The 17,389-nt window shown below is 33.8% G+C and overlaps 1 protein-coding gene across 2 annotated transcripts in view; it reads right to left on the bottom strand.

Moving 5' to 3' along the window:
* The window catches only part of TNNI3K (TNNI3 interacting kinase), a 344,598-nt gene that overhangs the window by 297,570 nt on the left and 29,639 nt on the right, over window positions 1-17,389 (bottom strand). Inside the window, exons 1-4 of one of the 2 annotated variants that reach the window (XM_017868921.1) lie at window positions 14,908-15,020; window positions 14,191-14,299; window positions 2,997-3,082; window positions 1,772-1,869 (exon numbers count right to left, since the gene is read on the bottom strand). In XM_017868921.1, coding sequence (XP_017724410.1) covers window positions 1,772-1,869; window positions 2,997-3,082; window positions 14,191-14,299; window positions 14,908-14,947 — 333 coding nt within the window. In that variant the 5' untranslated portion in view covers window positions 14,948-15,020. Of the gene's footprint in view, window positions 1-1,771; window positions 1,870-2,996; window positions 3,083-14,190; window positions 14,300-14,907; window positions 15,021-17,389 lie in introns of those variants that run through there. The other variant, XM_017868932.1, reaches the window with a different exon arrangement.

Here is a 17,389-nt window from a genome sequence, read left to right as displayed (position 1 = left end):
AAAAAAAAGGAGTAGGTTTAATGCATTTAGCATTTAATGGTTACTAGGTTTAATGCCCGGTAGTGTGAACAACTATTTTATATTATTTTTGTGTTTAAAATGAAATAGTAACTTCAATTTGTTTTTTACCTTTGTTAAGAAATTTGCAAAATAACTATGCATTTTATTATGGCCTTTTAATATTTTTGCCTGCTTTGTTTCCTAAGAATCTAAATTTTCATTTAAACTTGCTATGAAAAGCTATAGTTTATGTACCCTTCTCTAAAATAGAAGAAAACATAAAATACAGCAAAGAAAACTCTAAAATGGAAATTTAGTTATTAGAAACAGAGGTTGAAGAAATATATTCTCTAAATATTGTAGCACTAAATCATTCAGAACCCATTCGTGTGCCAGTGTCATGCTAAATCTTAGCAAAATGAACTAATACAGAAAAAATCTCCTAGACGGTGAGGTTCAGAATTCATGGTTTCATGCAGTGCCATGGCTATCCATCACTACCTTCCCGTTCCCTGAAGCTCTTCTACTTTCACCTCCTGCCTTTCAGCAGAAAAGTCAACATCAGATGCTATTTTCTACACCGGAAACTCAGACTGTTTTGTAGTTTAGCAGGATAATTAACAGGTATTAAAGACAATTTAGCACGTAAGTGAGGCTTTCTCCCAGAAGGAATTAGAAGAATTGACTAGGCATTGACCGGGCATGAAGAGATGAAACTTTAGAGTATTTGCACTATGAATTATAGGAATTTATGAAGCTAAATCATGGGAAAATAAGGTCCTCTTTCCTCCCAATGACAAACTCTCTAGCAGTTGGGGGAGGGAGATAGTGCAGGGGGTCCCTAATACAGGCAAAAGTTGTCCCTCCTTCCACACCTGCACAGACAAAACTGAAATAAAATTCTGTCACAGACTTATATGAAAATGAGAAAGAACAAAATACGCAATATACAAATGAGATTCTGGGAGTAATGAGTCAACTGTACTTGATTTTAATCACTATTCTAATATTGTCCAGGTATCTACTTTAGCCTTTAATTGCATTTTCTGTAAAATAAATCCTAATATGCAGTTATTTTAATGAGTAAAGTACATTAAACTTAGTATGATATTTAGCTCACAACAAACATAAAGTAGAAATTGTTATTATAATTATAAAATGGTCAATGTATATTATATAATTTGTATGTTTTATAAATTTATATTTATGAAAATCTCAAGGTTCAATTCCAACACTAAGTATCCCAGTTTGTCCAATCCACTATTATATTTATTATTCTATGAGGTGCTGAGATTAGGTTGAAGCCAGGGACTAATATAAGAAAAAAAACAGCTGGAGCAAAAAGTTTTTTTAAGAAAAATTTGCAGTAAAGAAATACAGCTTCAATGTGTTTCTTTTGATACAGCCTCATCTCTCTCTGCACAGAGGCAGCATGGTGTTCCGATGAGGAGCTTTGGCAACAGAACTAGACTGCCTTGTCTTAAATCCTGGCTAACCCCTGGCTAACCATGTAACCTTGGGAATAATCATATTCACTTGTGGGATTCTTGTGAGAATTAAATGAGCTAAATAGAGAAAACATTAAAAAGAGTATGTGTCTAGTATACAGAAGATATCTGCTCAATAAAGAGAAAGAAGTCCTTTAGTAATGTAATGACTCTGGTCACTGAAAATTTTCCATGATTACTAATTTGGAAAAAAAAAAAAAAGCCTCAAGATACACACTATCCTTAGTTCTAAAGCAGTGTTTATGGGAATCAAAGTGTCATACCTTGTAAACTGCCAAATGCAAGGCTGTAAATCCATTTCTTGACAGTCGAGATGGGCGGAGCCCTTTTAACATAAGAGTTCGAATATGTGATTTGTTGCCTTAAAGAGAAAAATGAAAAAAGGCTAAATCGTTGTGGGGATGGGGTGAGTTTAAGATTCTCTTTGACTTAATGATAAATGCCACACAGCTGTATAAAAATGTCAAGCTGCCGTTCTGCAGGCCATTTGTAAAGTTTTCTATTTATTGACAACCTTACTTTCTAGGGGATATTTCTTTTCCATTTATAAAACTTTATTCAAATGCTGTGTATTTTGATTCTTCATCTTAAGATTTTTTTATTTAGTATCCTCATCATCGGATGGTTTTGAAACATAAACACATAAGAGAATTCACCATAATAAACTATTAGTGAAAAAGCTTAAATTAAAAAATCTGGTTGTAGAGGATTTATCTGAACATTATTAACAGTAGCGCTTATTTAGATCAAAGAAATATGAAGGATATAACCAAGGTTGGGAAGGCACATTTAAAGTTGAGAGAACAATCTGTTAAGCAGAGTCTGTTTGGTTTGTTTGGGAGAAATGGTTAAGGAATATGGTTAGAGTTGACACACATTTCTGTTCCATTTTAAGAAGTTAAGTTCAATGAATGTAGTTTGGGTTAACAAAATAAATATTAATGGTTCATTCATTAATTCAATAACTTAACTGAGTGGATATTATATGCCAGGCACCATTCAAAGTGCTTGAGATACATTAATAAACAAAACAAATTAAGTGTAAGCCAGATTAAACTCTTAATCTTCACTTTGATCAATCCTTACTTTTAGATTTTATCTTTGGCATTTGTCACTTTTCCACGTACTCTTGTTGAATATTGTGAAGCAACTGCTTGATGCTATTTTGGGGAATCTTTAACTGCTTCTGAATTTAAGTTAATCCCTGACTGGCATGCCCAATATTGAAAAGAGATTTTTGATTTCCAAGCAAATTGAGTGACTTGGTTTCCGGTAGGAACACAATGAAGCTTAAATTTAAAGCTAAATCAATTGGAATATTCTGCCTGATAGTTACTGCCTAAACGGAGATTATCAAGGTTGGAAAAGGCAAAGGAGAAGAGAAAATTGAACATGAATAGAATTCTCTTGTAGACTATTAAGCAGCTCAAGTCACTGATGATATACACATATAACCAGTTTACAAAGTACTAAGTTTCAAGTACTCACCTCCACAAATGCAACATAAATGAAGTAGAGACAGCCCATTTTCAGTGCGGTAATTTAAATTGACTTTACTGAAGGCTTCATCAGAGCTGAAAAAAACATTTTACAGATGATCACAAAATTCATCTTTTAACATATTGTCTTTCATTTGAAAATTATAAATGCAAATTCTGTTACTATCAATTCAGAAATGTATTTTTTTCTAAGATTATTTTGCACTTACAGAAAGAATCTTGAACCCTCTATATGAAGAATTAAAATTGAGAGGAAATTCTGTAGTTTTACATTGTAATGATGTCACCAGAAATAACACTATGTTTCCAATAGTTGCTCCAGAATCACTGACAGCTACTAGGTGTCACAATAATGAATTTAGTGGCACTTTTTAAAGACAAGTAAAACCAAGGTCAGACATAATCTAGGAACCTGAGAGTCACTGTTAGTAGGGAATACTTATACAATACATATATAAAATTGATTATTATGAAAATCAGAAAATCAGAAATCAGAAAATTGTTGTCAAATATAAAAGGCCAAGAAAAGTCAAATATGACATGAAATTATAGGGGACAAGAAAGACCTTCCCCTTTGCCTCTCTGAAGTTTTGCTGAAATCAACTGACAAAAGGGACATTAATAGAAGAAAAGGCATAGAATATATTTGATTATAGTTTTAAAAGGCACAAGAGACACAAGACATAAGAGCCTTCAGAATGAAGACTCAAAGATACAGGAACAACTCTATAAGTTCTGGTTTCTATGACCTGCCTTGAGGGAAGAAGGATTCTAGTCTCTATGGCTATCCTCTGGGGAAAATGAGGGGTCAGAGACAAGAGGAGAGGAGGAGGTCAGAGAGAAAGTTTTGCTTCTAAGGCTGCTTGTAAGGCCTTCATTTTGAGGTGTCATTTTCTGAGTCTCAACAAAAATGATGCTAAAATTACCCGAAGAGTTATACTTCAAAAAGAAAGTTGTATATTCACAGTGAAGTTAGCAATGTTAACAGTGCAATAATCATTTTTGATTACATATCACATGCCAGATACTGTAGTAAGCACTTAACCTTACTTATTCCTCACCACAGCACAATGTCATGTGCATTGTCACATATATTATTTTACTCATTTTATAATTGAAGAAATTGAAGCTTAAAGGGTTAAATAACTTGCCAAATTGGAAAAAAAAAGAACAAACTACTTAAGAGGCAGAATCAGGATAAGATTTGAATCCTGGTGTAACTATAAGACAAGGCTTTCAAGGATTACCACGCTGATGAAATGATTTTTTCCACTTTGAAAACATCAAAACATAACAGGTATTGCTATATAACATTGGACATACATACTGAAAAATTGCATTTTCTCAGGGGTTTATTGCTACATAGGAGCTCCAGAGCTTTTTCTTCTTTCACTATATGCCATTAAGTTCATTATGGTTAGCTCAAAATAAGGTGCATCTTTCCCTGTTTTGCTTAGGCTGCTGGTTACATAGTTTTTCTTAGGATCAGAAGGCCTCTCTCTCCTCCCCCAACCCAATACTTTGTTTTCTTTCTTGTGGTTTTAGAGTATGTTTCATTTGCTGGACAATAGAAAGACCAGGGAAGAAAAGCCAAAGCAGCTCAGAGTTGAATCATTGTCCATCAACATTCTCAGTTTCCAGTCACAGTTTTCTTTCCCTTTTTATTTATGGACACTAATTTCCTACAACCTTTAAGAGAAAAATCCAATCCACCTAGTTTGAAAGGCAGTGTTCAGCTCTGCCGAATACCTCTACTATTTCAAGTCATAACCACAAAGAAGACCTCTGCGACCTGTGAATGCATTTCCAAGTGTGTTCCAAGTACCTAGTTTACTTTCTTCCAAGACATCCATAATATATTTGGGTTTCAGGGTTTAAAAGCCTGGCTGAGCCAAAGACTACACATTTCTAAGAATCATGTTATTTTGTGAAGTTACTGCCATACCATAAACAGCTCTATCATTTATAAGTAGGCTCATTTTATTGTAAGTGGACATTTAAAACAGTGGTATTTTCATCAGAAATGATTTTGATTGCAGTATTCTTTGAGCTGAGGGAAATTGCTGATAGAAGTGAGTTAAATTCTTAACTATCTTCATGAAATTCTAAACTCCCTGCTTATATTATTAACATTTATAAACACTGGAGTTTATTGTACTTCTACAAAAGGCTTTCCAAAGCAAGTTGAGCTGTGTTTCCCAGTATTAGTAAGCTGTCTACATGTTTTGCTGCAGGGAAACACAGAAAGCAAGAAGGGTAGGAGGGTAAAAAAAGTTTGAGAATACCGTATTCCCACGACTGTGAAAACAAACCACAAGACTTGCCATTTCTAATTAAAGCATTTCGCTGAGGTTCTTCAATGACCCTGGATTTACAGCCTTTCTCTTTTTAGCAGTACCTTGGAGAATAGCACTTTTTCTTTTTCTATTTTAAAATTCCAATAGCTTTTGATGTTCTTAACTGGGTGCCTTGATGATAATGTTCTGAATTTATAGTACCTTTCAAGTGTAAGTACTTTACAAGTGATATGAGACTTTGGCTCACTCACCAAAGACTATGCTATCTCTCTAAAGCTGCTAGAGATTTAAATAGGCAGGAGGCAGCTTGAAATTGACCTGTGAGGCCAAGGATATGATCTCATTTCTACTGAAAAATGTCCTGGGAACATCATGGACCTCAAGAGGTCGAGAATTTTAGCTTTACATTCCTCTTGAAAGGCTACCTGTGGCTCTCTAGGGCCCTCCTGGGGCAATGGTCTTTATTCAGACAAAGACAAGGATTTCATTAATAGAATCACTCCACTTCTCACCAGGGACTATATCACAGTACCTTACCACAGTTTAGACCTTTATCTGTGAAATCTGACCCAGTCAGAGTACAAGAGAACTTTGCTTCAGGCAGAAGTTGTAATACACTGGGATTATATTCTTTTTTCCAGTATCTTATCAGATGCTACTTCCCCCCACCTTTCTTTTTGGAGGGATTTTCCTGAATTTCTCCTTAGATACTATGTGAGATTTTGGGTGTGAGTGAAATGAGTTTACTTTCAGATGTCTGTTTTCTATTCATAATTTTTATTTATCAAGGTGCTCTGAAAAGTTTAAATTATACATAGAACACAGAACTGCACATGAGATTCTCTTATTTAAACTTGACCTCTCAAACTTTTAATATTACTGTATTTTCAACAGTGGAGATATGCAAAGAATGAAAAATGCAAAGGAGGGAAAAAAGGTTAAAGTTGAAGTGAAAATCACTTTATTTGAGAGGGTAAACTCAATTGCTTTCTTATTCTGTGATCTAACTTGGATGATCCGTTCAATAAGTCTGGCACAACACCTACTAAACACCTACTATATGCCTCACTTCTGCTCTTAAGGCTCACTTCAGGTTGTGTTCAAGAGTCTCCTTGATATACACTACTCATTAAATCCTGTATCCTTTGAATACATCAGTCCTGGAAATATACATACTAGATAAAATCCTGAAATTGACTGTTGTGTTGTCCTGATATCTAATACTCCGATCAGCTTTGCAAAACAAATGAACATGGAATAAACAGAAAATACAAGATGCCAGGGTCCATTCTTGATTTTTTAAAAAGAAAGGCACTAAGTAAATGTTTATTACTTACATAAATAAAATTGAAAGCAAGATTAATGACTCTTTATTCAACAATTATTCCTCAGCTAACTGAATCTTGAACTAGACTTTACCATCTATAAGTGACTCAGTATAGAGTCCTAAAGAGTTCCTTGCTTTAAACTGAGCTGCTCCTTGTTGCTTTTGTTCTCCTTTTGAATTATATCCTCCTTGAACTCATGCAACTTCTATTAATGTCAACAAAATGAATCAACAGAGAATAGACTCCTGTAATATTTGGCAGTCAAGTGTGATTTTAATAGTACAATTTTTAGTTCAACTTTAATAACTGGAATGTACATTTTTAAAATGAGAGTTACTTTGGGGCTATATTTGAATCCTAATTCTCACTTCCCATTAACTTCTAGTCAAACGTTTCTGTTTTGAAACATGTAATTAAAATATTCAAGATATTTAAGCAATCATTCCTAGGAGAGAAATTTCATTTTCTCTTCTTTTGCCTCTTCTAAAGTAACCGTGTATGTCAAATTCACTGCCAATTGAGCATCACTTATGTATTCTAATACCCTAAACTCAATTTATTTTTTAATTTCCCCTTACATTTTTCATCACCTGCCATGCCACACTGTAACTTAACATATCCTAATGAGTTCATCGTGCATGCTGGGGCATGAATGAAGTTCCTAATTAAAATAAAGCCACTATTATGAATATATTTCTAATAGTAAATGCTGTTCTTAATCATTAAAAATGATAGTTCTGTACCCAAAGGTTACTTTCTTTCTAGTAGCATAATGAATTCTTTTCCTAGCCTTTACCTTTTACCCAGAAAAGTGTGCAGTTTTGTGATCCAATTAAATTTCTTTTTCATGACCTCATCCTTTCAAGAAGATATCTGACATGAATGACCACAAGTGGGAACTTATTAAAATGTAACATTTGAACAGTTGGCCAAAAAATAACACACTGCTGTCCAAGGTATTCAGACAGGTAGATACATTTTAAAGCTAATTCATTGGTTGAAACTTAGGGGAAAGCCAATAATGTAGAAAGAAGGTAAGGATTTTTTATGGGTCGTCTAGTTTCCCAAACTGATCATTTAAGTTTCAAATGGCTAGTTGCAACTTCTTGCCTATTCACTGCAGATTCTTCCCTGCCCCATGCCCTCCAAACAACAGAAGCAGACAAATAATAAGATCTGTTTCTAATATATATCGCCAAGAAATATCCAGAAATGTATTTGTTCAATATCTTACAAATAAAATCTGCAAACTAATACTGTGAAGTATATTCATTTATTCAGCCATTCGTACAATAAACAATTATAGAGTTAGAGTGACAGATACAGCAAGAATAGCTAAGCATTATAAAATTGATGTAATAATTGTTACGTCATAAGATTGTTGTGAAGTGTAAATGAGTTAGAATTTATAAAACTTTTATAAATATTAACTGCTATAATAGTTATTTCTAGTAAGGCATTGATATTGATTATTTTTACTGTTTTTTTGTATTGTTTTGCTCTTCCAAAGAGGGATAGCAAAGTAGAAAGGAATCATGGAAGTACAGGATGGAAGAGAAGAAGAAAGGAAGAGTAAGGGGGAGAGAAAATGATAGAAAGATAGCAGGCTAGAGATGGAGAAGGAAAGGGAGAACAATAGGGAGAGATAGAGAGAGAGAGAGACAGAGAGAGACTGAGGTCAAGTTGCTTCTCAATGATTTCGCAAGATATTCCTGTAAAATTATAGTTCGTAACTAGTTTTACCTGGACAAACAAGAAAAGAATTAGAGAAACAGACTGGCTTAGGGCATTATGAATTCTTTGTATCCTTTTGGGTTTCAGGTTTTTGTTGTTATTGATGATTCTTATTTTTTGTTTTGTGGCTAATTAGCAAAACACACTACCCAAACATGTCAAATAATATTTTCATCCTATGTTAATTATAAGATGACATTTCCCCTTCAATATCCTACTTAGTAGTTTGACAGAAAGGGTCTATTCCTCTTAAATAAGATCAGCTTGAAAAGTTTCCAGAGCTATTCATCTTATAATAGCCAGATTTCATAGTTGGCTATAGTGCTAAAAATAATTTTAGAAGATAATTCATTTAAGGATGAGTATAGTGGAATGCAACAGGCCTCAGCAGAACTTTTCAGAGAGAAAAGGTACAAAAAGGTATATTTCAGAAAACATGTTTTTTCATTTCCTCTATACATTGTGACTTTTTAATGGAACAGAGCATTCTTTTGACCATTTTTTGTACATAATTAAACCTAGTCAGTTTTAAAGTGAGGCACTGTAATTACTGACCAAGATGTATCTACCCAATGCCAAAAAAAATACAGGTTGTTTTGGATTATGTTGATGTCATAGTGTTTAAAAATTATGGCTTTTCTGGGCCGGATGCGGTGGCTCATGCCTGTAATCCCAGGACTTTGGGAGGCCTAGGAGAGCGGATCACGAGGTCAGGAGATTGAGAACATCCTGGCCAACACGGTGAAACCCTATCTCTACTAAAAAATACAAAAAAATTAGCCTGGCCTGGTGGCGGGCGCCTGTAGTCGCAGCTGCTCTACTCGGGAAGCTGAGGCAGGAGAATGGTGTGAACCTAGGAGGCGGAGCTTGCAATGAGCTGAGATCTCGCAGCTGCAATCCAGCCTGGGCTGAACAGAGCGAGACTCCGTTTCAAAAAAGAAAAATAAAATTATAACTTTTCTGGAATATTCTCATAGTTTTACATATTATATTATAGATTAAGCAGATACAAAGTTGGCTTGACAATGAAATTAGCAAAACATAGTCTTAAAATTTATTAGGATAAAAACTATTGAAACAGGCCGGGCATGGTGGCTCAAGCCTGTAATCCTAGCACTTTGGGAGGCCGAGACGGGCAGATCGCGAGGTCAGGAGATCGAGACCATCCTGGCTAACACGGTGAAACCCCGTCTCTACTAAAACTACAAAAAAACTAGCCGGGCGAGGTGGCGGCGCCTGTGGTCCCAGCTACCTGGGAGGCTGAGGCAGGAGAATGGCGTCAACCCGGGAGGCGCAGCTTGCAGTGAGCTGAGATCCGGCCACAGCAGTCCAGCCTGGGTGACAGAGCGAGACTCTGTCTCAAAAAAACAAACAAAACAAAACAAAAAAAACTATTGAAACAAAATAATTTGAATGAAAACGTTTTAAGTCACATGTGGAGAGCCATCACTTCCATAGTCTTTTCAAAAAGGTTGTATAATATTCATAACCAAGATTATTAATATGATACATTTTTAAATCAAATAAAGATGGGTGTAATCCTAGGTAAACTATACAAATTGTTTAAACTAGTTCAAGCCAGTTTAATTTGATTAGCCTCATTTTCTCCAAGTATAACATGGCAATTGCAACACTTACTTCAGAGGGATGTTAACATAAACAATAATGATTAAGTGTTAATAAACATTTCTGAGGTTTGGCCATGTGCCAGACACTGTGCTGAAGCACTTTACATATGCACCATTAGGATTATATAAGCTGATGCACACAAAGATATATAGAAGCATTTCTGGCATATGGTAAGCACTAAGTTATTAGTTTGTTTCACAAATAAATACAAAATAAATAAGGTTAAATAAGGAAAAAAAACGCTGCCTTTAGTGAACACATATACTAGTAGGGAGATAGACTTATAAATGGGTAAGAACAGCACCATGTAGTAAGCGTTATTATGTTGATAAAGATTAGAGGCAGCACCGAGGAGGATATAATCAGACAATGGTACTCTAAGGTGCCCTTTCTGTCTTTCCTTCTCCTCCTGCCTTCTCTTTTTCTTCTTTTCTTCCTATCACCAATCCATTACCTAAACAAATGTCCAAAGTTGTGAGTCCAAAGTAGCAACTTTACAGCAGAAAATGAAAGAACATTCCATTTGCATTTCCCTTCTTTCCCACATCAAGCTGCCATTCCAAAGCTGCTATAAATTGGCATAAGCAGGATAATTATTTAGCTCTTTCCATCTTACATTTAGTTCTATATTGCTGTTTATTATATTGTGGGTAAAAGCTATGTCAGGAAGATTGTGTATTCGAGCTGATAGAGCAATGGTGTATTATGTGGTGAAAAATCTCTTATAATGAATGAAATTAGCATCTACCAGGAATGTCATAAATAAATTGGTTAGCAAATGAAAAACTCTATTTACATCAGTGATCCTTTACCTTTGACGCTAGTGTTAATGTTCAACGTTCCTTTTTCGGTATTGTATACAGTCTCCTTGCTGTCTAAATGTTTAGAGAAAGGCTGATATCAGGCAACATAACATAATTGCTTATCATATAAATGCTCTTTATATTATAAGAGAAATAAATAAGGGTGAGTAATGAGATTCTAACATTTATTTAGCAGCTATAATGCTCTAGATACTCATTTAAATGTCATTTCATACAATGTTATGTTTGATCTTCCCAACTACCTTTAAAATTTGGTGAATGAGCAAGTAAGACCATTTATATTCTCAGCACATTATTCTTTTCTTTCTTTCATCCATCATTTTATTCCAAAGAAAAGAAAATACTTAGAACTCTGCCCTGGAAGCAATTGACTTTTCTGTCCCAGATTATGCTATCTACTTTGACGAAATCAGACAAAAGCATATTATTCAGTTTTTGCTTGTTTGTTTTTTGGTTCTCTTGACTCTCTGTAGACCATACCAGTTGCTTACTTTCTGTTCCCATATTCCTCATCCCTTCACTAATATCAAAGAGTTCTCAGTGCAACTTGGATATCTTCCTAGAAGTATAGTTTTCAAACTTTAGAAGTATCACTTTTATTACGTATAGTTTTATCTGGGGAGTTTGTTAAACATTCAGGTTCTTGGAAGACATCTCCAGAGATTCTGATTCATTTGATAAAGGGTGGAGTCATGGAATCTAAAATTTTGGCAAGTACTACAGTCTCCATCTCCATTAACATAAGAGGCCCCTAGTTCTTGCAGAAACATCATTTTAGACTGGATAATCCTCTCCTCAACTTCCTTATCATCACATTCTGTAGCTTCTTTAATGTCATCAGGACCAGGTTATTGGTCTTTCTCTCCAAAAATGTCTAACCATTATCCTCAGTAAATTTGATAGCCATTTTGATGAGCCTTCTAATACTCTAGTCTCAAAATTCTTCAAATCCCTTTCAATAAAAATCATTAAAAGCTACATTTCAGATTTTGGAATCATCCTAAATTGTGCTATTACTTTACATTTTAATTTTGAAATAATCTTCTTCATAAAAACTTTCATTATTTCTAACTTTTAATAAGCTATTTGTTACTCTAACTTTATGATAAAGGCTTCTGTTCTTTAAATTGTCCTTATTTATCTAATCAATCATGATAATAGAAATTTCTAATTATTCAATGCTTACTATGTGTTGGGCCCTGTAATTAGTATTTAACTTACCTCATTTTGAAAATATCCTGTGAGGTAATTATTATTCACCTCATTTTATACATGGAAATGAGGATTAAGAAGATTAGAAAACATATCCATGGACATACAGCTTATAAATAGAAGAAGCTGTATTTAAAACCATGTTTGTATGACTCCAAAATTCTTACATTGATTTGCATAGCTTTCTTACTCAACTCAGATAATATGGTCAAGACATTATTTTTTCTCACTTTTCCTAAACTTTCTATGGTACTCATTCATTGTTGCCTACACACCTTTACTTAACTATGCTTTTTATCTATAATGATTCAAAAAATCAATGAATACATCAGGACCTAAATCTTGTTTTTGTAAGCAGGGTACAGTAGGAAGAGCACTATCTATGGAGTCAAGCAGACCTTGACATAAATCACATTCCAGAATTTACTGACCATGTGATTTGACAACTCCCAATGCCTTGTCTCTAATCCTTAATTTATCATCCACTAGAGTTAATATTATTCAGCACACATTAAATGACAACAATCTACATATGATAGATAAATAATGTCTTGTATTTGATGTATCTGGAACAACACTTGAATATGAGCTGGCACTGAACAAATTCTGGACTGTAAGCTCCCTGACACAGATTCCTGCCTCTCACCCCCAAAGCTAATGAGAAAAAAGGTCACATTTGTTGCATTTAGTAGAAACATAGGAAAAGTCCGTTATAGCAGTTGTCAACACAGCTTGTAGTTGTTGATGTGGTATGAGAAAGAACCTTACATCTTAAATCCATTGTTAAGCCTAATATTCAGGTTTGGATACATCTAGTTTAAGCTAACCTTGACCTATTTGCACAATACTTTCTAAATTAAAAAAAATACTAAATAACTGAGGCTTTGACCTTTAAAAGTTGAGGAAAATTTCTTCAATGTAATCACATTTCATTTAGCATATGTATTTAAGTCAATAAGAGTTGGATGTTTATGATTAAGTTCTATATTCATATTTTTCCAACAAAACACATACATATTTATAATTTTCCTATACTAATGTACCAGTTATATTTCTATAGGAATTTCAAATGTTGTTCCATATCTCAGCATGTGATACTACTTGCAAAAGTCAGATCAGTGGTATCTCATCACAAGTGTCACTGTTGAGTTCATCATCTTGGGCCAAACTATAGAGAGAATCAATTATTTTTTGAACCATAAGTTGAACACTTGTGAAAGCCTTGTTAAATCCACTGACAAATTTCATATAAACTATATTATACATGGATGATTTTATTTGCCAGTTATGTGATATTTATATGTTTACTGTATCTAAAATTTTGTTTTAAAGATATGTCATTTGGTCATTGCTTTACACTTGTTTTCTAAGTAAAATAGAGGGAGTGATGAGTGCATTATGTAACACAGCTGTAAATGAACATGACTAATTGGCATATGTGGAACTTTTCCTTAGGCAGGCAGGTAACTTTCTTGAACCTCTAATGGGCATCTAGTTTCTCAATGTCAGATTCAATTTAACCAGAAGGCTTTTTGTGTATATAAGGGTCTTGCTCCTCTTTTCTGAACATTTTGTGTCTTCCAAGGTTGTGACACTGTCTTAGATTATTTTTCTCTTGTTATCATGGAACAAAACCTACTGAAATCCTGAAGGCAATATTATATGTTGTTATATGATTGTTCAGGGGCAGAATGATACTCAGTTCCATTAAGGGACAGCCTTTCAATGTCAAGAGACCAGAGGCTTTGTTAAAATTGGACTTACCATCATAGTTCAAAGAGAACAATGGGGCCAATATGCAACCACTATGTGGGAAGAAAAATCTTGCTTTTCATTGCTGGCATGGTTTACAAGAATGATCTAATTTCAGAGAAGATTATTGAGATCAACAATAGCTTGCACTCAAAGGCTAGCCCTTAGGTTCTTATTTTAAATTTTAATGATGGCATATTACAAGTCATATTTTAAGGAGGTGAGACGTTATGTTTACATTTTGAGAGTGATATGAGTGGTCAAAAAGAGATAATCTGACATCCTGAGGCTTAGAACATGACTGCTTTTGTCTGAGGTTCTATGGGTTTAAAAAATACACAGATACTTTAAAAAATAAGGTGAATACTGTAGACACTTATACAAAGAAATAACTCTTACAACTTTACCTAAATATATGCCTTAGTTCTGTCAGTTCTTTTTCCTTGATCTGCAGGTCATCTTCTAATCTTTCTATTGTGATAACATATGATTCACTGACTTTTTTCTTCCATTCATCTAGTAAAGAAGAACAAATGAGATTGATTTATAGTTGTGTTTTGCAAAATGTAGACACAGATCATAATATACAAGTAATCAAAACTGTTTTTATTCTAGAATCTACAATACTTAATTTAAATTACTGATTGTGAGTTTAAAATGCAGATGTTTATATTTCAAATGCAATCATATTGAATTGTAGTAATTAAGAATCCATTTGATATTGGATAATATATTTACATAGAAAAATATATTTGACTTATTTCATTTGATTTTATTGCATTTTAATTATAGCAATCTCTAGTTGCAAGACAGTTTTTAGGTTTTAAATACTAGATACTTAAGATATAATTCTAAAATCCCTACATTCAGCAATATTCCAAGTTTTTTTCTGTAACATTATACCAAGGAACTAAAGTAATATTTTTGTAAGAAATTTATTGCTTCCTATAAAGATCTTCAGAAAAAAAAATCTGAGTTCAGATAGTTTTTCAAAGACTTTCACATAACATGCTGCCTTATCTTCTATATACAAATTAACACATATTCCAATGAGTTGTTAGTTATCAGTACCTGTAATTGAACCATGTTATATTTAAGGAAATAAGAATAATTAGAATAATTACCAGTACAAGTTTGGGTTGGTCTAGATTTATAATTTCCCATTTATTATGTTTCTTCTTTTCTCCAGGGCAGTTCTTCAAGTTATAAGATTCCAAGTTCAAGTGCAGTGACAGCCCAGTTGAAAAATACTTTGATAGTCCGGCTAAAAATAAGCCCAACTGCCAAATGGAATGTCATGCAACAATGACAAAGAACAAAATCGTGTGTGCTTTCAAGGGTGAAATCATAAAGGGAACTAATCAGTCTGTTTAAAAGAACTGTATCAAAAATAAATAGCAAATGTTTCAATAGGATTATTTGCTTCCATCAATTATCTACCCGTACATACTTTCATGGACCATTTATTTAACAGATAAATCTATAAAGTGATTCAGTTACATCTGAAGTTCACAAAAGAGCTATTAAAACTACCCAGACCTTCTTTCAGATCATTTTCTCCTAAGCCAAAATAATGGCAGTTGGTAAAGGGTGGCAATAGAATGTGAATACATAAATAAATAAATAATAAAAAATCATAATCTCTGGCATATAACTAATAGAAATGAATGTAAGTTTGGCCTATATAAGAGCTACATAATTATGTTTGTATGAAGAAATTCTCAACATAGACCAAGATTTATACTGTTGTTGAATATTCTGACCATAAGAATTATAGATAAGAATCTAAGACATTAAGTTCTACAAACAGCAATTCAAAAAATAATAAATGACAAGAACAATAAGATTAAGAAGATTGAGCATTTGCTATGTGTCAGACCCTAGTCTAAGTGCTTTACATATATTTCATTATTTAATCTCATGCAATGCTGCTAGGTAGATATTATTCACAAATTATGGATGAGAAAACACAGAGTTGCTAGTACGTTGGAAGTCTGGAATCAATTATGACCATGTGACTCTAATATCCAAGCTAGATATTATTGATTTGTCTTTCAGAATTTCTCTTTCATGCACCTTCCATTTACTTTATGGGGACATTTCTCTTTGTATGCATATTGTATGCATATTTCTACTGCTATAAAGAACCCAGGCTATGATGGAGAATAAATGGGAAACCCAGAAAGAAAACATTAAATTTTTCACTGTATATTTATTTCAGATAATCTTCTTATACCTAGAAAGTATAAACTTTAATCTTCAGATTCACATCCAGAGGATATAGCTTTAACTTAACAGATATGGATTTCATATTTTCTATAGTTAAATGTTTAAACAACTCTCTTTTTGAATAAATGCTTAGGCAAAGTTAGGATTCAGCACATCTTTTGCTCAGCAAAAGTAATCAAAGTTTCAGAGGTAAGGCTTCCAGACTGATAAGATACAGTTGGCGCATCAGGTATCTGGCTTCATAGACACTTTGTCCTCACCTGGACATATTCTCCTTTTCCCCTTTTTATCAGTACATGCCTACCACAGCTGTTAATACTTGCTGTACTGCAGTGGCATCTAGTTACCTTGGTCCATACACTCTACATTCTCCTTGTTTGAAGGCCAGACATCTTCAGTTCCACCAGCTTTCTCTAAGCACTTTTGTGACCCCCATTTTCTCAGTTTGGAAAGTCTTTGTTTTGTTCAGGGACCTTCCTGCTTAATCTCTTCTTTCTTCCTTATCTTGAAGATCATACTGGATAGCCTTCTTTAAAAAGCTTGCAATGCCCCAGGGCTTTACCTTGGGAAATAATGCACCAGCTCTTTCTCCTCTTGGTTTCTTAAAATAGTCATGGTTTCTATACTCTGAATCCAGAGGGACAAAGATGGGAGCCTTCTAGAGGACAACTGTATTTTTCTTGATCTCTTTTCTTATTTGTCTCTAATATCTCAGATCTTCCATCAATGTGTGTGTGTGTGTGTTTGTGTGTACATGTATCTTTTCTACATATGGAGGAAAAATTAGCTCTTATATCATCTTCCATTGTGTTTCTAATTTCCTGCTTGGGACACAAGTCTGATGTACTGCTTTTTAGAATTTTCCTTTTGATTTTCAAGAATACTTTTATTCTCTTAAAAAGCCGTTTTACAAATGAAAGCTTTGGCTTTCAAAGGTGTGATTTCTGCTACGAGTTTGAAAATCCAATCAGTGACTCAGTTGAACTCCCCTACATTCTAACACAATACATTTTGCTGGAAAAAAAATGAAAGGATAGAAATATAAGAAATGCAGAAAATTACTCAAAATATTACCCAAAATATTAACCATTACTGAAGTATAACTGTTTCCTGGTTTGAAAGAAACAATCTTTATCGATAAGCCCTTCTTAAGAATTTGGATCTAGGTAATGGTTTGAGGTACTAGAGTAATTTTTTCTGGGTACCTTCAGCCTGATGAAGAAATGCTGGAAAAAGTAAATGGTCCAGGATAATATCCTTGCATTCCTTTTCCAAAGAATGTTGGAAAGAAACAAGATAGAATCAAAACATATTTTCCCTAATACTCAGTACATTTCTGTAAAAATTACTTCTTTCTTTCTTTCTTTTTTTTTTTTT

Source organism: Rhinopithecus bieti, unplaced genomic scaffold (assembly GCF_001698545.2).
Source record: "Rhinopithecus bieti isolate Rb0 unplaced genomic scaffold, ASM169854v2 scaffold_973, whole genome shotgun sequence".
Lineage (NCBI taxonomy): Eukaryota > Metazoa > Chordata > Mammalia > Primates > Cercopithecidae > Rhinopithecus > Rhinopithecus bieti.
Note: the sequence above shows the minus strand (reverse complement) of the source record. Positions and strands in the feature narration are given on the sequence as shown.